The 24,727-nt window shown below is 56.4% G+C and overlaps 3 protein-coding genes across 10 annotated transcripts in view; all 3 read right to left on the bottom strand.

Annotated features, from left to right (window-relative positions):
- Positions 1 to 1,904, bottom strand: part of CROCC (ciliary rootlet coiled-coil, rootletin) — a 35,658-nt gene extending 33,754 nt beyond the window's left edge. For all 5 annotated transcript variants that reach the window (XM_066637143.1, XM_066637145.1, XM_066637140.1 and 2 more), the window contains exon 1: positions 1,727 to 1,904. In XM_066637143.1, coding sequence (XP_066493240.1) covers positions 1,727 to 1,783 — 57 coding nt within the window. In that variant the 5' untranslated portion in view covers positions 1,784 to 1,904. The remainder of the gene's footprint in view (positions 1 to 1,726) is intronic.
- Positions 1,905 to 6,551: 4,647 nt separating this feature from the next.
- On the bottom strand, positions 6,552 to 14,855 carry NECAP2 (NECAP endocytosis associated 2). Of its 2 annotated transcripts, XR_010794903.1 has the most exons (9): positions 14,728 to 14,855; positions 12,852 to 12,952; positions 12,329 to 12,433; positions 11,020 to 11,101; positions 10,481 to 10,589; positions 9,556 to 9,724; positions 8,802 to 8,889; positions 7,893 to 8,429; positions 6,552 to 7,718 (listed from the first exon to the last, which is right to left on the bottom strand). XR_010794903.1 is itself a non-coding variant. In XM_066637787.1 (8 exons), exons 1-8 carry the CDS (start codon positions 14,841 to 14,843, stop codon positions 8,381 to 8,383), a joined length of 819 nt encoding a protein of 272 aa, XP_066493884.1. In that variant the 5' UTR covers positions 14,844 to 14,855; the 3' UTR covers positions 6,552 to 8,380. The 2 variants fall into 2 exon arrangements, 1 of the variants encoding a protein (XP_066493884.1); XM_066637787.1 differs by having other exon boundaries at positions 6,552 to 8,429.
- A 962-nt stretch (positions 14,856 to 15,817) lies between these two features.
- On the bottom strand, positions 15,818 to 23,803 carry SZRD1 (SUZ RNA binding domain containing 1). Of its 3 annotated transcripts, none has more exons than XM_066637799.1 (4): positions 23,690 to 23,803; positions 19,500 to 19,549; positions 18,869 to 19,123; positions 15,818 to 18,631 (listed from the first exon to the last, which is right to left on the bottom strand). In XM_066637799.1, the coding sequence occupies exons 1-4, from the start codon at positions 23,738 to 23,740 to the stop codon at positions 18,529 to 18,531; spliced, it is 459 nt and encodes a 152-aa protein (XP_066493896.1). In that variant the 5' UTR covers positions 23,741 to 23,803; the 3' UTR covers positions 15,818 to 18,528. The 3 variants fall into 3 exon arrangements, with proteins under 3 accessions (XP_066493896.1, XP_066493895.1, XP_066493897.1); XM_066637798.1 differs by having other exon boundaries at positions 18,869 to 19,126; positions 23,690 to 23,801; XM_066637800.1 differs by lacking the exon at positions 23,690 to 23,803 and adding an exon at positions 20,544 to 20,580 and having other exon boundaries at positions 18,869 to 19,126.
- Between the last annotated feature and the right edge of the window lie 924 nt (positions 23,804 to 24,727).

A 24,727-nucleotide genomic window follows, 5' to 3' on the forward strand; every position in this document is an offset into this window, starting at 1 on the left:
AACAGCACACTGGGCTTGGCAGTCTTCAAGGATCCAAAGCAGAATTGGGAGGCTGCAGTGAGGCCAGCCCATGCCTCCAGGAGCGACCAGAAGCACAGCAGGTAAGCTCATGGAAAGGGGACCACAGGGAAGGGCAGGCAATACTGGGACCGACCCCTTCCGCAGGGTTTCCCAAGACCAGGTTTGTTTCCCAAGACAAGAGCAGCAGCTTGTTCTGAAAGACTTGGCAGGTCTAAGAGAGATGATCACCTGCAACCACAAGGCCTCTCCCTTTAATCCTGGGAGCTGAGCCACCCTTTGCAGTTCTTTACTGAAAGTAATTTTATCCTGCTTCCCCCTTCAGTTAATTGGTTCTCATTAATTTGCAGAGGCAGGGAGGCACTCTGTGTGTGCCCACAGACACTCGTTCTTGTCCTAGGCACATGAAGGTCCAAGGAACCTCTATTTAAAGCTGCAGTTTGCCAGAATGTAGACTGCGCGTGGCTTGCATGGAAATTCAAGCCCCCTCAGGGGGGTTCTGCACTAAGCAAAGCTGCTGCTCTGTGGCCTCGAGCACTTTCTGACCACCAGACAAAAAAAACCTTAGGAATAAATGTGAGAAACTGAGGCCCAGATCCTAACCAACTTTCTGGCACTGGCATACCCATGCCAATGGGACAGGTGCTGCATCCTGCAGTTGGGGGGCACTCACAGAGGCCTCCTCAAAGTAAGGGAATGTTTGTTTCCTTATCTAGGAGCAGCACTGCCCTTATGTCAGTGCTGGAAAGTGGGTTAGGATTGCGCCCTAAGGCTCCACTCCTGCACTCACTTGCCTGAGAGTTAACCCACTGAACTCAGGAGGACCTTCTTCTGAAGAGACAGCTTAGCAGGCTCTCACTGCCAGGCACTGAAATCTTGGAATGTCACAGAAGAGGAGCCCACCTCTCCATGGCCAAGAAAGCAAACAGCTCACGCTGGCGAAAGTCAGTTGCCACCAAGACTGCAATGCTGCACAGACTTACTTGGGAGCAAGACATCACCACTGTGTGCCGAGTTCCATGCAAACACGCACAAAACCCAGCCACTGAACTTCCAATTTATTGAAATTGATAAGAGTTATTGCCATCAATAAGCCATCGCAGTAGCACTCCAGTGCATCCCAGCGGTGCCGGATCAAGCCTGGAGTCCTGCAACCCCTCAGGACTGACCGGTTGACGCGGATGCAAATCCCATGGACTCCGATGGGGCTGTTCCGGTAGGGCGGCTTGACAGCAAGTCCTGTTCCCAGGAGCAAGGCTGCCTTCAGAGCAAACAGCCCCCCCCCCCCCCCGGTCAGGCTTCTTGCCCTCTGCAAGGAAGCGGAGAGGGGCGAGGGAGCTCCAGGCTGGTGCTGCCCTCCAGAGATTTCTGCAGCCCCGCAGGCTGGGGGGACCAAAGGCACCTCTCGGACCCCGCCCAGGCCCACCGGTGGCCCCTCCGAGCTCTCCCCCCATCAAGCCCTTTGGGAAAGTGCTGTTCGCAACGGGAACGTCCCTGCAGCGCCACAACACGCAGGACAGTGGCCCTGATCCCCGGGAGCTCCGGACCGGCACTGCTGGCGCTCTCGGGGCGGAGCGCACGGCCAGGCGCCGCTCGGAGGCCCCTTCGGAGCCACTCCGGGCGAGCGCTCCCTGCAGAACTCGCGCCGCTCCCCCCGCCGCGCCACCGCAGCCGAGCACGGCCAGGAAGGCGGGCGCGCGCCACCGACCTGAACCGCGGCCTCCAGCGTCGGCTCTGCCCCTTCCGCAGCCCCGGCGGCGCTCATGGGACGGCCCCTGCTTGGAGGGCTGCTCCTGCCGGGCGTGCGTGCGGCGGCCTCCGTGCCCTCGGCAGGCTCCGCACGCGCTTCCCGCGCCGAGTGCCGCGCCCCCTGGCAGGCCGGGATGACCAGCCGCCGGCACGGGGGAGGCGGGACTGGGCTGCCCTTTCGCTGGAGCCGCCCCCGGCCCCGGCTCTCTCCGGTCCTAGAGGCCTCCCTTCTCCGCCGGCTGCTCCCCCGCAGGGTCGCCTCGCCTCGCCTGCGCCGCCTTGCGAGGGTCGCGGGAAAGGCCTCTGCTTGTCTCGGGGAACAGCCGCACAGTGGAGGGAGCAGCCAGTTCTTTAGATAATTAGGAAAGGGATTGAGAACAAAACGGCTCATTGTACAAATCGATGGGAAGGCCACACCTGGAGTGTTGCGTCCAGTTCTGGGCACCGCATCTCAAAAAGGACATCGTGGAAACGGAAAAGGTGCAAAAGAGAGCGACTAAGATGATTACGGGGCTGGGGCACCTTCCTTACGAGGAAAGGCTACGGCGTTTGGGCCTCTTCAGCCTAGAAAAGAGACGCCTGAGGGGGGGACATGATTGAGACATACAAAATTATGCAGGGGATGGACAGAGTGGATAGGGAGATGCTCTGTACACTCTCACATAACACCAGAACCAGGGGACATCCACTAAAATTGAGTGTTGGGCGGGTTAGGACAGACAAAAGAAAATATTTCTCTACTCAGCGTGTGGTCGGTCTGTGGAACTCCTTGCCACAGGATGTGGTGATGGCATCTGGGTTGGATGCCTTTAAAAGGGGATTGGACAAGTTTCTGGAGGGAAAATCCATTAAGGGTTACAAGCCATGATGTACAACCTCCTGATCTTAGAAATGGGCTATGTCAGATGCAAGGGAGGGCACCAGGATGCAGGTCTCTTGCTGTCTTGTGTGCTCCCTGGGGCATTTGATGGGCGGCTGTGAGATCCAGGAAGCTGGACTAGATGGGCCTATGGCCTGATCCAGTGGGGCTGTTCTTGTGTTCTTAACTACAATTCCCAGGAAGCCTTGCAGGTCTCTTGTTATCTGGTGTGCTCCCTGGGGCATTTGGTGGGCCACTGTGAGATACAGGAAGCTGGGCTAGATGGGCCTGTGGCCTGATCCAGTGTGGCTGTTCTTATGTTCTTAACTACAATTCCCAGGAGGCCTTGCAGGTCTCTTGTTATCTGGTGTGCTCCCTGGGGCATTTGGTGGGCGCTGTGAGATACAGGAAACTGGACTAGATGGGCCTATGGCCTGATCCAGCGGGGCTGTTCTTATGTTCTTAACTACAATTCCAGGAGGCCTTGCAGGTCTCCTTATCTGGTGTGCTCCCTGGGGCATTTGGTGGGCCGCTGTGAGATACAGAAGCTGGGCTAGATGGGCCTGTGGCCTGATCCAGTGGGGCTGTTCTTATGTTCTTAACTACAATTCCCAGGAGGCCTTGCAGGTCTCCTTATCTGGTGTGCTCCCTGGGGCATTTGGTGGGCCGCTGTGAGATACAGGAAGCTGGGCTAGATGGGCCTGTGGCCTGATCCAGTGGGGCTGTTCTTATGTTCTTAACTACAATTCCCAGGAGGCCTTGCAGGTCTCTTGTTATCTGGTGTGCTCCCTGGGGCATTTGGTGGGCCGCTGTGAGATACAGGAAGCTGGGCTAGATGGGCCATGGCCTGATCCACTGGGGCTCTTCTGTTCTTTGAAGCGAGACGGCCTCTGGTCCCTGGGGTGGTCTTTGCAAAGACCTTCCTCTCTGCCTTTAGCCGTCGCTTCCACCTGCCTGCGGGTGTTTGGGGCTCCCGGTCCTTCAGTGTTCGGAGTCCGGCTGTGAGCAAACTCCCCCTGGTGTGCAGGCAGCCTGGGCAGAGGAGCAGCGACCCTCGCCCTCATCCCACAGCGTGCTGGCCCCGCCGGGAGCGCGGCGAGCAGAGGCGCACCATTGCGGCGCCCGCTGCGCCCCCTCGAGGGAGGTCCGCGGCGCCGGCGGAGAGCCTGCCCGGCCCGCTACGGGATCGCCTGCGATGTCCAGCCGCAGCTCGAGGCCGGGCGTCCGAAACCCGGAGCAGCAGCGATGCTTCGAATGGGCGTCGGGGCGTTTATTGGGAGGCCGCGCGGCGCGCCGGGGCAGACCGACTGAGCGCGCGCGGGACAGGCGCCCCGGAGAGCAGCCGAGGCTCCGAAGCAGGAAGGAGCAGCTTCGGAAGGAGCCTCGCGGCTGCCTTCCAGTGTGTGGGGGGGAAGCCCCTCATAAGAACAGCCCCACTGGATCAGGCCATAGGCCCATCTAGTCCAGCTTCCTGTATCTCACAGCGGCCCACCAAATGCTCCAGGGAGCACACCAGATAACAAGAGACCTCATCCTGGTGCTCTCCCCTACATCTGGCATTCTCACTTAACCCATTCCTAAAATCAGGAGGTTGCGCATACACATCATGGCTTGTACCCCATAATGGATTTTTCCTCCAGAAACTCGTCCAATCCCCTTTTAAAGGCGTCCAGGCTAGACGCCAGCACCACATCCTGTGGCAAGGAGTTCCACAGACCGACCACACATTGAGTAAAGAAATATTTTCTTTTGTCTGCCCTAACCCGCCCAACACTCAATTTTAGTGGATGTCCCCTGGTTCTGGTGTTATGTGAGAGTGTAAAGAGCATCTCCCTATCCACTCTGTCCATCCCCTGCATAATTTTGTATGTCTCAATCATGTCCCCCCTCAAGCGTCTCTTTTCTAGGCTGAAGAGGCCCAAACGCCGTAGCCTTTCCTCATAAGGAAGCTGCCCCAGCCCCGTAATCATCTTAGTCGCTCTCTTTTGCACCTTTTCCATTTCCACTATGTCTTTTTTGAGATGCGGCGACCAGAACTGGACACAATACTCCAGGTGTGGCCTTACCATCGATTTGTACAACGGCATTATAATACTAACCGTTTTGTTCTCAATACCCTTCCTAATGATCCCAAGCATAGAATTGGCCTTCTTCACTGCCACCGCACATTGGGTCGACACTTTCATCGACCTGTCCACCACCACCCCAAGATCTCTCTCCTGATCTGTCACAGACAGCTCAGAACCCATCAGCCTATATCTAAAGTTTTGATTTTTTGCCCCAATGTGCATGACTTTACACTTACTGACATTGAAGCGCATCTGGCATTTTGCTGCCCATTCTGCCAGTCTGGAGAGATCCTTCTGGAGCTCCTCACAATCACTTCTGGTCTTTACCACTCGGAAAAGTTTGGTGTCGTCTGCAAACTTAGCCACTTCACTGCTCAACCCTGTCTCCAGGTCATTTATGAAGAGGTTGAAAAGCACCGGTCCCAGGACAGATCCTTGAGGCACACCGCTTTTCACCTCTCTCCATTGTGAAAATTGCCCATTGACACCCACTCTCTGCTTCCTGGCCTCCAACCAGTTCTCAGTCCACGAGAGGACCTGTCCTCTAATTCCCTGACTGTGGAGTTTTTTCAGTAGCCTTTGGTGAGGGACCGTGTCAAACGCCTTCTGAAAGTCCAGATATATAATGTCTACGGGTTCTCCCGCATCCACATGCCTGTTGACCTTTTCAAAGAATTCTATAAGGTTTGTGAGGCAAGACTTACCCTTACAGAAGCCATGCTGACTCTCCCTCAGCAAGGCCTGTTCGTCTATGTGTTTTGAGATCCTATCTTTGATGAGGCATTCCACCATCTTACCAGGTATGGATGTTAGGCTGACCGGCCTATAGTTTCCTGGGTCCCCCCTCTTTCCCTTTTTAAAAATAGGCTGCGCCGCCTATTTTAAAAAAAAAGCTGCGCCGCCGCCGTGGGAGGCGCTCACGTGGAGGAGGGAGTGCAGAACGCGTGGCTGCGGGCTGCTCGGGCGCCTCCTCGGCGGCGGCGCTGCTTTTCGAGGGGCTCCGGGGGAGGCTCTGCCTCACCCGCGTCCCCGGTGCCAAGCACTTTGCCTTCTCCGATTAACGACAGGCGGAGGGCGGCTCCCTTCAAGAGAGCCCCTCGCGGGGTGGCTGGTTCGCGCAGGCAAGCTCCCGTCCGGCCCGGAGCTCGCCTGCAGAGCTGGCGATGCTCCTCATCGGCTGTCCAGCGCCGCTCCGGTGCAGGGCCGCCAGTGCGAGCGACCGGCCGTCCGCGCCTCCCCCCAGCAAGCAGGGACGTCTCTGAAGCAGCTTCCCGCCGAGCTCCCCGGCTGTGCGGGCCTCGGGCACAGCCCACGAGGAACGGCGAAGGCCAGCGCGGGCTTCCGAGGTCGCCTGTGCCCGGGAGTGGCAGGACAGCTGGCTGCGCACCCCGGGTGGCCAGGACCTTCTTCGGACCGCAGCTCCTCTGTCCAGGGGTCGCGGGACCCCAAAGTACCTGCGCGGAACAGATTCTCGCTGGGACGGGCAGCACAGCCTTCCTGGGCGCTTCGGCCTCCGGAGCGAGAGCCCCCTTCTCGCCCAGGGAGGACGCAGCTTCAGTCACCCCTGCCAAGAACCGACCCTGCGGGCAGCGGCGTTGCTTCAGGGACAGCCCCGGCACCGGTCCCTCCCGCCCCTGCTTTAGCCTGGAATGTCAATCCTCCCCTGGAAGCGAAGAGTGTGCAGCAGGGGAAGGCACAGACCTGGGAGGCGCGTGGACACGGGTCAGCACCTGGCACGTCTGGACTGCAGCCCTGAGGCTGGCTGCTCACGCTCCCTCAACTGGCCAGCTGGTGCTCTTGGCTCCCTTCCCTGCCCTTCGATCCCTCCCCCCAAAAGAAACATGAACACAAACTAGTTCAGCATTTTGGTTTTTTAAATGCAGAACTGGCTCAAAAACAAACACCACAAAAAGAGGCAGATCAAAAGCTTCCTGGGAGCTGCACAGCCTCTGCAGTATATAAATAGGCAAGAATACAGTATAGCAGTGCTCTCCAAACTGGTGGGTTATGACCCACCAGCCTGGGAAACACTGGCCAATGCCCCTTTAAGGAATGGGGAGGAGGGGAAGGCAGCAATGTGATTCCCAAGATCACACTTGGCCAGCAATAGGAGGGGAATGTTCTACTTACCTGCAGCCAGTGCTGCAGTCCTGGGGTGCAGCCTCTACAGGGTTCCCTGTGCCTGCTGGTCTTCACTACCAACCCGGAAGTGCCTGCTTTGTTTTTCTCTCACACTTTGGCAGGCTCCCCAAACTTCCCAGGACTGCAGCACTGGCTGCAGGTAAACGGGAAAAATTGCGGCAGGGCAACCTGGGGGATCAGGCTGCTGCCTTCCTCTCCCCCTCAACAACTTACAGTGCACCCAACTCCCTTGTAGGACTTTGGGAAGCACAGCTGCATATATTTTTATATCTTTATATTCCAAAGAGGCTTCAAACCATAACAAATACACATCGTTTCTTCTTAAGCATCACAGGCCAAATGCCTGTGGATTTGGCATCCTCTCCTGGAAGAGGATTATTTTTCCTTCCCCTCCAAAAACAGCACAAACACACAGGGAATGATTCGAGGAGTGTCACGCAAGAGGCAGCTGCTCACATACTCATATCAGAAACTGCACAAAACATTTGTGGAAAAGCCGAAGCAAAAGAGGACGGCAGCGCAAGAGGCAGAGGCACTTCAGGCGCAAGGCAGCCCCAGGAACGGACCACACAGCATTGAGCACTGCTCCTGGGAGGCAGCCACCTCTTCTCGCCTCCCAGAGGCCCAATCAAAACTGCAACCACCCATCTATACTACAGGCCACCACAAGTCCCTGCGGCAAACCTGAGGAAAAGCCCTGGGAAGTGGAATGAGGAAAGGCACAAGCGGTGCTCAGTGTCAATATCCTGAGGAGCCAAGGCACAGGGCACAGCCAGGAAGGAGGAGGAGATGCTGGTCCTTTCCTGAGAGCAGCTTCAGGCTACAGAAGGGTCTGTCTCTTGTCTCTGCAGCAGATTCAAGCAGACTGGACTGGCTCTGTGCTGGAGAGAGAGCAGGACGGGGCAGGCTGCCCTAGGCAGCTCCTCACGCACTCAGCTACCAATGAGCTGGCTGGCCTTGCTGCTGCCTGGGCCCCTCACAGTGTTCCCTCCCCCCCAATCCAGAATAAAGCCCAGGCAGCAAGCACATTTCATGCCTCCAAGATGGTTCCTCACCTCCCCTAGGCAGGAGTACCAGAGCTTCTTTTGCAGGGTTAACAGGAGGGGGCATGGAAGTTTGGGAGTGTGCTTTTGTTCCAAGGTGCAAAACTGCAGCCACAACAGCTTCCTGAGAACAATGGCAAATGGCTCCTCCTCTCCTGCCTTCCAGGTCCTTTCAGGCTGCTGGACTGGAGTGCAAAACACAGCCGGCTGGGCTTTGAGAATTCTGTGCGTTGGATGTGAGTTCCACAGACACCTGTTCCAAGTGCGAAGGGGTGTGGGGGAAGGGGCGGGGAAGTGATTTGCAGAGCCCAAGCCCACCCACACAACAACGCCCAAAGCAAAACACCCAACATGTCCAGAGCTTGGGGGGGGGGGATGTCTCTTGAAGGGCAAACATCTCCCTCTTTGCCTTTGGTCTAGAATGATAAGTAAAAACCACTCCCAAGAGCCCCAGCCCCTTCTCAGCCTTCGCACCAGGCGCACTGGGTACAGGCCTGCACTCAGAACTGGACCCAGCCAGTGCTCTGTGGAGGCTGACCGGAGACAGACCTGAGGAGAGAGACAAGGAAGTCCTGTTCAGTGCAGGGAGCAGCCATCTCCTTTATACTGCCCCCTAGATCTCTCTGACACCCAGAGAGGTTTCCCCACCCCCAAGGATACATGAATGACAGGCTGTCGTCACACGCTTTCGAGTGACTTTCTGCACCCACAAGGAAGAAAAGCATGGGAATCTCCCACCCCCAAATACTGCAGCCTCAGAACCTCCAATACTGTGCAGGACTTTGGATCAGACTGCAAATTCTGAATCCTGCAGCTGGGCAATAGCTGTGTGGCTCCCAAAGGAGATGGGGGGGGAGAGCTCTTTTTCTCCCTCAGCCTTTCCATTAAGCAGAGGGAGGAAACAAGGAGTGGAGACCTCACCCAGAAGCTTTGGTAAAATCTCCCCAGATGTCGGCAGCAGCGGCTTCTGTTGTAGAGCTGCAGGGCTGGGGCCAGGGAGCAGAAGCCTCTGCCAGCCATCAGGAAATACACACCAGGCAGGCAGAAACAGAGAGAGAGAGAGAGAAGTCCAGATCAGCACCTGCCTCCTTGAAGGCATTTCTCAGCCCTTCTCCATCAGCCCCCAGAAGCCTCCCTGACTGTTCCCTTGCCAAAGAGGACCAGCTTCTGCTGGTGTTCACTAGTGAGTGTGATGGTGTCACTAAGTTCAGGTGTGCTGCACAGCAAAGCGACGTTCCACAGGACGCAAACCGCCTTCAGAGACCTCCAGGAATACAACTGGGGAACCCTTTAGCAGCTGCCACATGGTGCCTGAGCCTTTCTGAGACAGTTCTCAGACAGTGGGACAGTTCTCAGGCAGGTCGTCACAGAACACCTGTGCCTGAGCTAAAAGCACAGACATTTCCCAGAGGGGCAGCACTTAGTACAATCAAGAGCTCCACATCACCTCCAAGACAAATACCTCCATTTCAACCACACTTTGGTGGCTGACAGTGGACATACCAGGTGATGGGGGCCCATGGAAACTCAGGTGGAAAGAAGCACCTCTGCCTTGAATTGCCCTGCAACTCTACTGTGTGCCAGTCCAATTCACTGTTGCCCTAAAAAGGCACCAAGGAGCTCTGAAAGAGACCCAAATCCAGCCATAGAGAGAGTCCAAGTAGGAAACACACACCTGTTTGGGAGGCCCCTTCTGGGGACTGTGCGGGATGTGAAGAGAGAAGCTCCCCAGGCAGGGGGACAAAGGATGGCTTTCCACTGGGAGGTGGTGGGATGAAGCTAGGCCCTCCAGAGCCTGCTAGGCGAGGTCTGCTCCCCGGCACACCCTCCTTTTTCTTCATGTTCTGCAGAGAGGCAGAAAAGCATTAAAACGCATACCGCAACATGCTCAGAGATCTGGATGACAGATCTGCCCACAGGTGTGCTGGCCAGGGAAAGTCCCCCCAGCGCCCACCACAGCATGACAGGCACTGTACTGGTAGAGGGGAAAACCCAGAGGGGAGAACCTGCAACCCTCCTAGCAGGCGGACTGCAAAGAAGCCAGCACCTCCTGTTGTGATAGGCTCCCCTGGCCACTGTAGCTTGCCAGATGCCCTTTGGGATGAACGGAAGAGAAATTGCCTTGGCACTTCCCCTCGCAAGTAACTTCACAAGTAACTCCAGTGAAAAGCCACAGAGCAGAAACACTTCTTTACATGGGAGTTTTTTTTTGTAGCACTGTCCATTCTCGTTTAGCTAACAAACCAGAACAGATCCCTGGCAAGACAATGCTCTAGCAGGCCTTGAGAGGCAGTGACTCAACCGGAGACAGGACTTGGGGACAGGGAGAATTAGGGCAACAAAGAGACGTTTGGGGACTCCATTGGTGGGGCGCCCACCAGCTCATGGTCAAGGTAAGCACTTGGGGCCAGGGAGGCTCCTTCTAGATCATACTAGTGACTTTACGATGGTGCTTTGCTTGGAAGAATTTTATTTTTTTTGCATCCCTGGCCCCCTATGGCTTACCTGACTTACTTGAGCCCCCCACCCCAGCCGTTTGCTGTTGTCTGTGTGCACTGCCCTCCCCCGCTACCCAAGGAGAGGCAGGAGGATTGCCTCACCGCAATGTTGAGCTTGATGGTCTGTCCTTCCTTGAAGCCCAGGTCCAGTTTTGACCCCTGATTTGGGTTCTGAGCCTGCTTTGCCAGCTCGCTCTGTTGCTTGACCCACCTGCACAGTGGAAAAAGCATAAGAAGCACCCTGTGCGGTAAGAGAGACACAGGAGGCCGAGGGGCTGCCACCTGGGGGAAAAGGGGGGGAGGGCAGCAGCTCAAGGAACTGAAAAGGCATGCCAGCCACACCCCAGGAAAACCCAGCAGCCAGCGCTTCACTTGCCTCCAATGCACAGAGCTGGAGTGGGGGAGCTCTGCAGGGCAAACATCCAGAACCCCCTACCTGCTTCCCACACATCTTCTGCAAGTCCACCCCTCACCACTTCCACTGACTCACGAGGAAGCTAGTCATACCATACATGATGTCAGAAAAAATGGCCCACAGAGCGAAGAGGCCACAGTGCACAGGCCACAAAAGTGTCCCCCTCCCATCCCAGGGCCCTCTGGCCAATACTTGCGCGCACTGCCAGGGAGAGAAGAGCACTCACTTGAAGTGGTCCTGAAGAGCCACGTTAAAGTCAAAGGCATCACCTCGGTCAACAAATCCAACTCCAATGAAGGCGCGGCGCACTGTAAGAGAAGACAGACTCAGTCCCGCTGACAGAGCTGCCAAGTGCTCAGTTTAACACATAACCTCATCAGTGCCAGGAATCGTGGGGGCCATACAGGACGTGGGTGTGACTCTGACCCTCCCCAGAGGTGGCTGACCAGAAGAAGGAGGGCCAGCCTGGACCTGGGTCAGGAGGCAACACTAGGAATCTGCAAGTGGTGGTAGGAGGTGGAGATAAAAGAGGCTCCTCCCCTCCTGTCTGAAAAGGGAGAGACCTTATGTGCAAGTGTCATGGTGCAGCCAAGGGCTTCTAAACAGCTACAGTGATGTCAAAAGTGGCCCAGGATGCAGGAGGGTCATGGCACCCTCATCAGAAGCCTCATGTCAGACCCACCTGCTTCCCCTCCCAACTCAGTTCAAGCTACAGGCAAAGCCCCACCAAGGGATGAGGGCTACAGCCGGCACTGAAGGTGCAATCCTGTCTCCCACTTTAACACCAGCTTACAACCTACAATAGGCAGACAAGGCAGAGAAAGGGGGAAAGACTGGGGACTGCCTATTGGGAAACCGTGACAGTAACAGGGAGTCATTTCGCAGGACTTCATCTGGGGAATAGCCTGGCAAGACAGAACAAAAAGACTCTCAAGGACTCTCTTCCAATGCCACAGGCCCACACAAGGAAGCCAATCGCTCTCAAGAGCCTAAGAGAATCTTTTAAACTCCACTGCCTCTTTCATTGCCCAGTGGCCTACCAGTTGCCCATGGCTTTGGTAAGGGCGCCCACCCACACCATTAGAACATAAGAACAGCCCCACTGGATCAGGCCATAGGCCCATCTAGTCCAGCTTCCTGTATCTCACAGCGGCCCACCAAATGCCCCAGGGAGCACACCAGATAACAAGAGACCTCATCCTGGTGCCCTCCCTTGCATCTGACATAGCCCATTTCTAAAATCAGGAGGTTGTACATACACATCAAGGCTTGTAACCCATAATGGATTCGTCACCACATCCTGTGGCAAGGAGTTCCACAGACCAACCACACGCTGAGTAAAGAAATATTTTCTTTTGTCTGTCCTAACTCTCCCAGCACTCAATTTTAGTGGATGTCCCCTGGTTCTGGTGTTATGTGAGAGTGTAAAGAGCACTTTATCCTTCCCATGCATAATTTTGTATGTCTCAATCACATCCAAGCCAGGAAAGCAGTTCCCTAAGGCTAAGGCAAAATCCAGTCCTCTGTGCCCATACCGTTCCCATCCTCGATCCGGATGACAAAATAGCGGCTGGAGTCTGTCACACCCTCCACAGCGATGCTGGGAAACTGCTCCACAGGTGCTTGGGCAAAAAGCTCTCCTGAAGGACAGACAGGAAAGAATCCACAGATGAGAAGCTGGTGGTGCGACTGTCATCACCTTGTGTGCCAGGGGCCTCTGCTCCCAAGGACTGCTCCAGAGTGAATTGCTTCAACAGGAGAACTTTGAGGAAGAGCCTTTCTCAGACACAGCAGGCAATCACACCCAGCGACAGGACACAGACCAGGGAGAGATTTATACCTTGAGAGGAAATACAGGTTTGCCCAGAACAACTTCAGGAACCAAAGACTGACTATGTTACAAGTCACTTGTGTTAGTTTACAGTTTGCAGTTAGAAGATATGTGTGCGTCTTTCTGGTGTGCTGTGCAAGGATACGCAGGTAGGCATTGGAGGGGGCAGGGGGCTAACACGGGCTCTCAGATCCAACCCCTGCCCTGCCTCCTTACCGGTTCCTCACCTGAATTCTTATCCTCCAGACGGATGTAGGCCACATTCCCTTTCGCTGTGATGCGCATTCGGCCACTCCATGCTGGCTGGTCCAGCTGCCACTCAGCAGCTCTGGCATGGGAGAGAAGACACAGCCAGTCAGGTCTATGACCAGCATCCACTGTGCAACCAGGACTTGCGCTTGCTGCTCTTCTTCCCTCGCCCACCCCTGCAGCTCTGGTGACACAATGACAGTGGAAGCCCCCAGGGCAGACACCTGCCCTTTTGCTGCTACTCTGCAAACCACTAGGCACACAGCAGGCGAGGCAGGTGTTCTAAGAACAAGCCCTGCCATCCACTGTCATGTGGCAGTAAACAACATACTTCCTCAAGTCCAGCCCCTCACTCAGTGAATGTTGTAGCTCCACTAGGCAAACGAGTTCACCAAAGTTCCGAGGCCGCTTGGTCGCACAAACAGCTGTTAGTCACTGCCCTAAAAAAAACACAGAACCACCCCTTCCTGGAAGGAAATCTTCCCCAGGCACCAAGACAAGTGCTATAGCGGTGGGGAGAGAAATGTCTGCAAATAATCACATCTCTTTCCCATGCCTCTGCTCTCTTCCTTACTGGATGGCCAGTCCATTGGGACAAGGACCTGAACCTGCCACATACTGCACATAGACACAACAAGAAAAAGAAAAAATGCATTTTTAAAAGTAATCACCAGCTTCCTACTCAGCTAAAGGAGGCTGCGCATGGAAAAGTTGTTTACGCTGAAAAAAGGAAAGCAGTACAAAACCCTAGAAGGGCTGATGCCAGGAATGACTTTTCCCTTCGACGTGTCCCTTCCAAGGGACAGCACTAAACACCCAAAGTGATAGGTGGGTTGCCCTTTCCTGTCCCCAGCTAAAGAAAGACCTAGAACTTAAGAAGAGCTCCGCTGGATCAGGCCAAGGGCCCATCTAGTCCAGCTTCCTGTATCTCAGTGGCCCACCAAATGCTTCAGGGAACACACAACAGACACAGACCTAGCATGATGGGGAAGAGAGTGAGAAGCAAGCAGCTCTCTCCACATACCCAGAGGCATTCGCTCTCCTCTATTATTGACTATTTATTGTTTATTTAAAAAAACCTCTCTCCTGCTCTTCCACCTCCACAGAGGCCCCCAGGAAAGCTTACAAGTATTTCAAATCAGCTAGCAGGACTGCCGCTATTGCACACTGGGGATGTGCAGTGTGTGGGGAGGAAGATGAGGCAGAGCCTCCCCACCAAAGTCCTTTGAAAAGCGCCTCCGCGTGAGAGGCTCCAGCACCCACAGCCCACACGCAGAGCAGAGGAAAGGAAAGCGCAGCGGCACAGCATGTGGGTGGTGGGTGCTGCAGCGCCTCACAGGGCGGTGGTGCTTTCCGAAGGACTCCCGGGGGAGGCTCTGCCTCACCTGCCTCCCGCAGTCCCCGTCCAGGTGCAGTCAAAAGCTGCATCCAAGCAGGCCTCGAAAAGCTCTTGTCTGAAAGGCCACAACGCAGCAGAGGGGAAAGCAAAACGCTCAGCGGCCGCCGTGTTCCCTCCCACATCGCGTGCCGGCCCGCGCCCTCCTCAGGGCCAGGGAGGGGTGGGGAGAGAATGGCCCTCTGCACACGCTCAGAGGCAGACCCCTTTGCAGCCGACCTCCAGCGGGAAGGCTTAACCTCGAAGCTGCAGGGATGAAGCCTGAAGGGGGGGAGAAAACACTCTGCACATGCTCAGATGCCCCCGCTGCCTCGCTTTCCGCTCCTTCTGGGAGACGCGGGGCCTGGCCCAGGGACGGGGAAGGGCAGGGGGCAGCACTCTGCCCATGCTCAGAGGCACTCTCGTCGCCGTGATGGCTCCGCGGGGCAAGAGGAAGCAGCGACGGTCACGTGCCTGACCTGTAGCCCCGATTGGAGGCGCGCGGGGGCACCCGGTAGACGTGCACTTCCGGCTTCACACAGAGCACGGACTCGTACTCGCCGTCCGCCATTTTGGCCGCCAGGGAGCCGGACATACGGGTCACTCGGCTCTGGCTCCGCCCACACGGGGCGCAGGGCCGCGCATGCGCTTGGGGGCGGGGCGAGCCTCCCGCTGAGGCAACAAAGAGGCTGCGGAGAGCGGCGCGGGCGCCATAGAGCGTGCGGAAGGAGCGGCCAGAGCGCTCCCACAGGCCCCTGGCCAGCCTCACAGCCCCAGCCCGGGCACGTCTACTCGGAAGTAAGTCCCCTCGGAGTCAGTGAAGCTTCATTTGCCGCCACCCCTTCCAGGCATCCGCGAAGGGCAAGAGTGCCTCTGAGCACGTGCAGAGTGCCTGCCTCCCCCCTTCCACGGCCAGGCGCTCTGAACAAGAGGCTCAGCAGGAGCGTGCAGGCCCCACCCACCGCTGAGGCCCTCTGCACATGCTCAGAAGGCGGCAAGCGAGCGCGCTGTGCACAAGTACAGGGAGCGGCTCAGGTGCCGGTGGTGTAGCTGGAGGGGGGCGAAGCTGCCCCGCCTTTCGGAGCCATTCCCGGCGGGGGTGAAAACGGAGCCGTACCCGCCGGGAATGGCTCCGAAGGGAGGGGCCGCTTGTCCCCCCTCCAGCTACGCCACCGCGCAAGACACAGAGAAAGAACTGCCAAGAGGCTCAGGCTGCCCCAACTCACCCAGGGCCACGCTGGAGGAAGAAACGCACCAGGAGACATTTCTGCCCCCAGACCTCGCCTGTGCGGTGATTGTGACTTGATGTCCACCAGGCCCCCTCCCCTGCAGAGGGGGAGATCACACCCAGGTGGGCCCAGCTCCCCTGAGAGTCTCAAGGTTGAGCACACACAGCAGCTCTCCTCTTCCAGACAGCCCAAACAACCCTCATGGGGAGGTGGCACTACCTGGAGATGGAGATTCCATTGATCGCTGATCAACAGCTCTGCTCCATGTCCTGCTGCTCCTCCAAGCACCACAAACGTTAGGGGTGGAGGAGAAAGAAGGATATCAACAACACCACACACGTAAAAGTCAACACATTTATTTAAAATACAATTTATAAAACATTTATCTGCATACTTAGGATGATTGTGGGCTGGCACAGCCTCCTTGCTCGCCTTGTGAAGACAGGCACCCACACAGCCCTAAAGTGCCCCTCAGCGCACACACACACGCGCGCGCGCACACACAGCCTCCCCGCCCAAGAAACAGCCCCCAAAAGGCCTCTGACTTCCAGATTCCTGGCCAAGACGTCTGACCTAAGAGGCCCCTAGTGGTTGACAGCTAGAGGGTCGCTGCCCCCTACTCGCGGGTCAGCAGCATCCCCAGGGACTATGGCTAAGCTGGCATGCAGAGGGATGGTGGTGCCGTCCCCCAACTGCCCTTCCTATATGACTTCAGGCAAGAGTGAGGACAGGCTCTGCTCCTAGGAGCAGTGAACCAGCATGGACAGCGCCACAGGAGAAACAGAATGCCAAGCACAGGAAAAGGAAGGCGGCCCCTCCCAGCCGAAAGCAGAGTTAAGGATTCTGGGTGATCCATACAGTTATTGCTGGCACGTGCTCCCTCTTCCCCTTTCTGCCCATTTGGGGGGAAGGGGTTGTTCCCTTATTCCTTCCCACCCAAACCTGTCCCTTGCAATTGTTACAGAGGAAGGACTAATGCTCCCCTCCGTAAACCGTTTGCAGGAAAACCAGAGGAATGTGGGGGAACAGGGAGAAAGAAAAGACACCACAGATGCATTCATTTCCTCAAGGTGGTCTGCAAACCCAAAGCATGACTCCAAGGAGCTGGAGATTCCCAGGCCAGAAAGCCCCTGCTGCTGTCATGTGAGAACAGACTGAAGGAGGGAGGGGAGAGAGAGCACACGCATTCTGTTGTGACTGCAGGCCTCAGTTTATGAAGCCTGACAGGAAGGCAGGGCAGGATGCAGGTACACATTGATCTGAGCAACGTCTGTCACTTCTCTTTTTGTATACAGGTAGTTTTATTTATTATTACTACTTTCTTTGACCAGTAATTTTGCAATATTTTTGTACATGTCTTGGGTTGACGTACAAAGAGACAGGCCCCGCCTCCCCCAGTACAACCCAACCTAGGCAAAAGGTTCCACATCCTATCCCACACAAGAGGAGGCTTCAGGGCCCCCCCCCCCACACCTGCTATGTCCTGCAAAACCAGGGGACAGTCAAACAAAAAGCCCCCAAAAAGGCAGACTCTGGAAACACAGTGAAGCAAACTAGCCCACGGCCACTTCAAAGTGGAGCTGGGGGCAGGCCCAGAAGTTCACCCACACCCAACAGGGCTGCTGGAGAGGACGGGAAGGCCCAGCTGAGGGGGTAACTCCTCAGAAGCACCCACAGCACAGAAGACCTTTACAGCGGGCGGAGCTCCCCCTGCTCCCAACAGTGCTCTGGATGCAGGTTTCTGTCTCCAGCCCCCTTGGGCAACCTGGCTGTTGCAGCGTCCTCATGACTTGAAGACAACCCAACCGTTCCCATCTGGCTGAAGACAAGCAAGGAGGCAGCTGTGCACAGGTGCATGTTGCAGAGTGGATGGTCTGGTGGCAGCATGCAAGAAAGTCACTTCTGCACCAGTGAACAGACCCACCACACCTGCATGGGAAAGAGTCCCCTTCCCCCAGCACCCTAACTGCTAACCTGCTGGGTTCGGTTTCCTCCCCATTCCTTTGTATTCTCGTGCCAAGGCAACCAGGCGCTTAACTGGGGGGTACACTCACAGCCATGAGGCCAAGCCCAAGCACTGCCCACCCACTGGGCTCCCTCCCTCTTGGTGGCTTTTCCCAGAGGCCACTGGTATGATCCTAAACTAGCCTACCCTAGCGGTAAACAAACCCCCACCCTCCCTCTGCCCAGAAGCAGTGCAAGCAGCCGGGGAGTGTGTCAGCCAACATTCCCTTCTCCCCTAGATGCAAGAGGTATGGCTCAATCAATTTCTCCCCAAGCCAGTGAACTAGCCAAAGCACATCACACATGTGATGAGCTCTGGAGCTCATCCTGGCTCTCATGCTGCAAGAGGACAAGAGCCTGGGGAAGCCTACATGCTCCCCCCATTCCATTTGTTCAGCAGCAAGGAGGAAGGAAGAGAGAAGCTTTGCTTGCCAAATCCTATCCATTAATGTCTGTGTAAGTTGATCTAAATTCCTTTTCCTTTGAAACACTACTAACTATTGTGACAAGTCAAACAGCTAATAACCCCCTTTCTTCCCATGCACTTGGCTCTGGTGCCATCTGATCCCCCCAAAACATACCAAAAACCGAAAAATCTGCACACACACCCTGCCCATCCCACTCCCACCAGGTCCTTGTGAACAGAACTTGCTCCACAAGCGATGCAGACATGCAGGTGCCCAGAAGCAGACTCTTGCTTCCAATCCTGCCTGGAGAAAATTATTATTGCTGCTGCCGCCACCGCCTTTGGCAGGTGGAATGCCACACACGGCTCAGCATCAAGGCCAATCTGCCCCGTTCCCACCACCCATCACAGCGGCTTGGGATGGCCCTCCTCGGTGTGCCAATCACAGTGGGTGAAGCAGGGCTCACAGTGCATGGGGCTGAAGGTCACGGCAGGCACAGCAACAGGGGAGGGGTCACAGTGCAAGTCACCCGGAGTGGGGAAGCCCCCCTCCCCCGCTCAAGTCTGTTTGTCCACTGCCGCAGTGCAGCCTGGGGTGGGGGACGACCCTGCTTTCGTGTTGCGTGGTCGCTCAGCCATGCCTATCTGCGTTGCTTGAAGCCCTGAGAACCGTCTGGGCCCAGCGGCTGCCTGATGACATTGCTGGGCTGCCTGGCCTCTTCCGGCTGGGAGATCCTGGTGGGCCTACAAGGAGCAGGAAGAGAGAGCAGGATGGGCCATCCATGAGCAAGGCTGCGCAGCCACCGCCACCCCCAGTACTGATGCGCAGTTGTTTGATGGGCAGCACTGCTCTGGAGAGCCCAGACTCTCAGTCTGATCAGCAAAGCATCTTTCAGACAGGGGAGGGGAACCACCCACCCAAGCCTGCCACAGGCTATATTGTTTCTCTTCTGCCAGGCAGCTTGCCACCATGCGCCTCACCTGTCCAGGATAGGCTTGTCTTGCTCCTCCTCTGGGCTTGCGCTGCCCAGGATCCGTTTCCGGGCCTCAGCGTACTCAGCCTCCCTCTGGGCCAGCGACTTCACTGGATAGGCTGGTCGACTGGCCAAGTTGGGGTTGCTGAGCACTCCGTTACTTGTAGGCCGCTTTAGGATCCGGATCTGTGGAGGAGGCCCCGAGGGAAGGCTGTCATCCTGGATCACAATCGGCACTTTGGGGGGAGATTTGGACTTCCTGCTGCTAAAAGAGGAGGGAAGGAGAATACATGCTCACTGTTTCCGCAGAAGGCTTGGAACACCCCTGCTCAGGATAAAGAGATTCTGGGTGTTGAGTAACAAACCAAAGACAGGCATTCAAAGAGTCAAATGCAAAATCTCCATGTCCCAGGGAGCATCTCCAGGTAGGGCTGCAAAGACCTCCTCTGCCTAAAACCCTGGAGAGCCACTGCCAGTCCACGCAAACATCACTGAGCTGGACAGACAGGGTTCGATTCTTGGCAGGCAGCTGAAGCAGAGCCACCCACAGGGCAATTGGCACACTGATGGTGCCACCCAGTGGTAGGCGGGCACAGCATCATCATCCCAAAGGCCACATCCCCCTAAGGCAGACTCACCTTTCCTTTTGCGTGATTTTCAGTTTCTTCTCCAGCCTCCTGTCAATTTCCTGGAAGGCAACACAACACTGTCACCTGTGGGGCACAACTGTCCCTTAACAGCTCAAAACGTAGTACAAAGCGTGAAGACAAACAGAGCCACTTCTCACACCAGTGTGGCCCCCTCACTGTCATGGGGTACCATCAGACATCCCTTAGCACCGTTTATTCCACCCACTCTTAGCACTGAGAATCACACTGGAATCTGTTCACCATTTCAGCAAAGACTTAGAGGAGCCCTTAAAAGAGTGGCAAGAATGCCCACCTGTGGTCTTTACGGCAACGCAAGGTGCTTTTTTTGCAACAGCTGTTACAGACCAACAGATCCACACAGAAACACAAAGTTTGTTAAGGGGAAAAAAATTTCATGACAAATACAATAAGCTGTGTTTTTCTCCATATTCCCATTATACCAGGACTCAGGGGTTGCCCAATGAAACTGATGGGCAACTGATCCAGGCCAAGAGTAAGGAAGCATCTCTTTGAGGGAGCCATTCATGATTCCAAATAAGTCAGGGAGCACTAGGAAAACAGTCCGCCCTGGGAGGGAGGTCAGCCCAGCTGGTCCCTTATTTGCAGGCCTTTGCAAACTGAAACCAAGTCAGTTCCCTGCCACTGGATCCCGTTGCAACTATTTCTGCCAACAGATCTGCTATGCCATCACCCAAGTTGTGTGGAAGAGAGGATTAAATTTAGGGTCTAGCTCCTGGGCAGAACAGCCAAGGACCTTTGCTTACTTGCCTCCCACACATGCAAAGGCCATGCATGCTTTTCACAAATAGTATACTAGTGCTCTGGGGCTCCCTGCCATGAGAAGGTCACCACAGATCCTACCCTGTGCGTATCTACCATAACATACACACGCAATCAAGGGGCATGCCAAAAGGTGGGTGACATGCAACAGGTTTCCTTATAGACATCACTTCCAGGCACAAAAGGCATGCACACGTACACAGAACCCTGACACATAGCCCGACACACACAGGTCTGCCTGGTCCCACATACATGCCACATGCTCTGAGCAGGCTCCAGAGAAGCAGATCACCATGAGTCTGGATTCTCCTGGAGAAGGAAAGGAAAGCCACTCACAATGTGAGATGAACTTTCCTCATCAGGTTCAAAAATTAACTCAAGCTCCAGACTTTGGACTTGTCATGATTTCGGTTAAACCTCAAACAGTGGAGCTGCTAAGTTTGTGCTCTTCCTCTTGCCACAGGGGGCCAGGGTGTGAACAGACATTGCTGCTGTTCCAACTGCTGGCAGGCTGCACTGGGGGAACTGGCTTCTCCCTTCACAAGATAGCACACCTTGTATGCCACCCATGAGAATGAAAGAACAGCCTGCTGGATCAAACCAGGAGGTCCATCTGGCTTCCAGCAGCTACCAGCCAGACTTCCTCTGAACCAAGGGGTTTCGTTTAGTACTTAAAATCACCGGGCAATCCTCCCCCCCCCCCAAGCATTTTTAAAGTCCAAGCAAACTCACTTTTAAAGTCATTTATGTTAGGGGTGGGCAGAATTCAGGTTTGTAGGATGTACTCTGGGATCCCAAGAGTTGACAGCTGGAGCCCAACACAACATGGGGGTTTGGGGGCAGAGGGAGGGACTGTGGTTCAGTGGGCAGCCCCTGCTCTACATGCAGAAGGGCGCAGCAGCCTCTGTCCCTGGCAGGTTCTTTAGTAAAGGCTAGGAAAGACCCCTCATTGCCTGAGGCCCTGGAGAGACACTGCCAGCCAGTGTTAGCCACACTTAACTAGATAGAATAACTCAGTAGAAAGCATCTGAATGTGTCAGATGCTTGGAAGGCTGCTCCATTCTGCCTTCACACCTGCAAATTCACTGGTACATTGGAGTGGGCAGGTGTCACTTTGTCATCTCCCCAAGTTGCTGTTTCAACTGCTCATTCAAACAGCACAGCCTGGATCCTAGCCCAGCAGTGAACATGCTAGCCAACAATGTCATGGGGCCTTCCAATGGCTGCTGTGTTGAAAAAGCCAACGTCCATGGAGGGGGAGAAACTGTCTCCTGGTGCTTGATGGAAGCAAAGGGCCAAACATGAACCAAACCGCTTAAATGCAGCTCCCAAGACAACAGAAGATGCATCACAAGATTTCAAAGAAACAGTGCAGCCTGCCTATCCATTGCTCGCTAGTAAACTCAACAAATGCCCAGCAAACATGCACTGTGGTTTCTACACTTTCAACCTGCTGAATACACCAGCAACCCTAAGCTGCCTGACACCCCAGGAAGGGCACCTGCAAGGAAGCGCTGGAGCAGATGGAGCACCAAGTTCAGGCCTGGAACAAGTGCAGTTGCCAAAGCTAAAGAGTGGTGACAGTAGGCTTCGGGCTCAGGAGCAGGAAGCCTGGATGCGGGAGGGGGGGCAGGGGAGCAGAGGAAGCACCACCAGCAGAGAGTAAACTGTTCAATGTCCGAGGGGCATAAAATGCAACACTGATGAAGGAGACAGTCTCCCATTCCCTGACCTTCAGGCATCTGGATGGCCTTTAAACCTAGAAGCCACACTCTTTTGAAACTAGCGAACAAGGATCCTACACCTGTCTTACAGGCCTTTGACTAGTTCATTCCTAAAGGAATGGCAATACTGGTTCAAAACATTGCCAGCGCCAGACTACTGGATTGTAGAGGCTGATGATGAGCAGTCCTCCTCAGACAATCTTAAGTATTAAGGCTGGACACCACCTATAACACCAGGCTCTAAATATAATACATAGCATTTTTAAAGGTACTGGAAGCTTTTATGCAGTTCTGAAATACGGCTGACTCACGGCTTCAGTCTTAATTAGAGTTGTGACAGGCGAGCTGCTGCCCAGTGGCGGCCCTCTGGTCACTCTCCTCTGTGTGTGTGCGCGTCAGGGGAGGGGTTCTTATGAAGGCAGCTGGATCTCAGTCCCACTCCAAAAGGCACCTTCTGATCTTCTTAAGGGTGCAAACTCAGAGTGACTGAACACAAATACATTATAACCGCCACACAGTTGCGAGGTTCGCAATCTCTTTGCCAGTCCAACCCGGTCACCTGCGCTCACCAGGCGAGAAGGCTCAGTCTGCACAACCCACAAGTCAAGGTGCACCACAAAAGCAGAAGGGAAGGTGCACTGTGTTCTTCTGCGAATCCTCTTCCATGATGCTTTCGGCACAAACCCCGTCCCCTCCCGCACTCAGCCCAGCAATAACCCTGAAGGGACGCACGATTTCCTTCCCTTCTCTGTGTCCTCCTGTCAGGCCCCTCACAGGCAAGGCCAGGCCTGCCTTCGTCTTCACAAAGCACGTGGAGGGGATCACAGCACATGCAGGTGACAACTGCTCTCTTCGATGGGAGTTTGCTGATTGCAGATCAGAAGAGGAAGAAGAGACAGGGCCTGATCAAGCCTCGCCTCTGGGAGAGGGTCTGCCCGCCCTTCCCAACTACTCCAGCACAGTGCACTGGGTGGGCGGGCGGGCGGCTGGCGCATTATCAAGGGGAGGGTCGTGGTTCAGCATTATCAAGGGGAGGGTCGTGGTTCAGCATTATCAAGGGGAGGGTCGTGGTTCAGCAGCAGAACCCTTGCTCGGCTGCAGAAGGTCCCAGGTTCGAGGCAAGACCTAGAGGCGTAGCTGGGGGGCGGAGCACCCAGCCTGCAGGGAAGACTCAGCGCGGCGGGCAAGTGGCCCCTCCCTTCGGAGCCATTCCCGGCGGGGGGGGCAAAACGGAGCCGTACGGGGAATGACTCCGAAGGGAGGGGCCGCTCGCCCGCCCCGCTGAGGCTCCCCTGCAGACTGGGTGCTCCGCCCCCCAGCTACGCCACCGGGAGGCTGGAAGTGCCCCCGAGGAGCCCCCTCCCACCACGACCCCTGCTGGGAGGCGGGTGCGCTCCCGCCCCACGCGCCCTCCTCCCCCCGGGCCCGCTCTGCCCCCGTCCCAGACCACCAACGGGGCGGGCCCCCTGCAGACAGAGCCGAAGGGGAGCACGTGGGCCGGGCCTGGGGAAACGGGCGGCGGCCCCTTTAAGAGGCCTAGCGGCCGCGCAGAAACCTACGGCGCCTCGCCGCCAGCCATGAGCGCCGAGCCCCGCGGGCCGGCGTCGCCCCCGTCCCGCCTCCCCGCAGCGGCGAGGTGCCGGGCCTCTCCTGCCCGCGTTCTGGGCGGCTTACCCCGCTGTCGGCCGCCTCCTCCCAGCTCTCGGCGACCTCCTCATCTTCCATTGTAATGCCCCTCCACGGCCAGCCCGCCTAACGCGCATGCGCGCCAGCGACCGAACGACGCTCCCAGCGCGAGCTGCAAGCGCCGGACTCGCTCCCAAACTGCGCATGCGCGTATGGCTTCATTCCCGGGCGGGTTTCTGCGCATGCGCTCTCTGCGCGCTCGGCTCTTGCAGCGGCGAACGTTTCCTTCTGCGCATGTGCGAAGGGAGTTTCACCGACTGTTCCGCGCGCGTCTGCCCAGAAGTGACTCCTTCAGTGGGCGGAAGCTGCGAGGCTCTCCCAGTTTCCCTGGGACTGTCTCACTGCACGCGAAGCGCGAGGATCGGCAGTGAGCTTCCTGTGCAGACCTCCCGCAGGAGACGGCGGAGGGACTCTGAGCAGGCTCACCCCCGACTGCCGGGGAGTGAATGAGCCCGCCCGGCCCCTCCTCCGAGCCCGCAGAAGCAGAGCCGGCTCGGAGCCCAGGCCTCGCCTTTCAGTCCCGAAGCCAGTGGAGGGCATTCCCTTGCAGGGATGCGCGGTGGGCCGGAGGCAGAGTCTGCCCCCGCCCTTCGAAAAGCGCCGCCGTCACCGCGTGAGGGGCTCAGGCACTTGGTCTGTGAAGCGCGTGGATGGAATGCTTGAGCCCCACACGGTGATGGCGGCGCCTTTCGAGGGATGGGGGAGGCTCTGCCTCACACGTCCCTTGAGGCCTCAGAAGCGCCTCCTCACCACGTGGGCCAGGAAGGGCTCTGCGGCTGCTGGTGCCTATATTCTCCGCACCCGAGTGGGGGTGCCCTTCCCAAGATGGCGTCCTCCGCAGGCGCCGCTGCTTCCCTTCCCCAAGATGGCGCGCGCTCCTCTTCCGCCCGGCCTGCGTCACCGTCCTTCCTAACATGGCGGTGGTCGGGACTCCTGTTCGCGCGACAGGAAGCCCCTACCAAGATGGCGTCCTCTCAGGCGCCCTTCCCAACATGCCCTCCGCGCAGCACAGCGTTCTGCCGTCAC

Source organism: Tiliqua scincoides, chromosome 9, assembly GCF_035046505.1.
Source record: "Tiliqua scincoides isolate rTilSci1 chromosome 9, rTilSci1.hap2, whole genome shotgun sequence".
Classification (NCBI taxonomy): domain Eukaryota; kingdom Metazoa; phylum Chordata; class Lepidosauria; order Squamata; family Scincidae; genus Tiliqua; species Tiliqua scincoides.

What these genes read in the sequence shown, in the direction of transcription:
- NECAP2 (XM_066637787.1), bottom strand. Translation starts at nt 14,843, where the DNA reads ATGTCCGGCTCCCTGGCGGCCAAAATGGCGGACGGCGAGTACGAGTCC. An exon ending in CCATCAAGCTCAACATTGCG is followed by an intron (nt 9,725 to 10,480) that starts GTGAGGCAATCC and finishes GCCTCTCTGCAG; the next exon opens with AACATGAAGAAAAAGGAGGG. An exon ending in AGAAGGGGCCTCCCAAACAG is followed by an intron (nt 8,890 to 9,555) that starts GTGTGTGTTTCC and finishes GATGGCTGGCAG; the next exon opens with AGGCTTCTGCTCCCTGGCCC.
- SZRD1 (XM_066637798.1), bottom strand. Translation starts at nt 23,740, where the DNA reads ATGGAAGATGAGGAGGTCGCCGAGAGCTGGGAGGAGGCGGCCGACAGC. An exon ending in AAAATCACGCAAAAGGAAAG is followed by an intron (nt 19,127 to 19,499) that starts GTGAGTCTGCCT and finishes CTCCTCTTTTAG; the next exon opens with CAGCAGGAAGTCCAAATCTC. An exon ending in GACAAGCCTATCCTGGACAG is followed by an intron (nt 18,632 to 18,868) that starts GTGAGGCGCATG and finishes TGCTCCTTGTAG; the next exon opens with GCCCACCAGGATCTCCCAGC.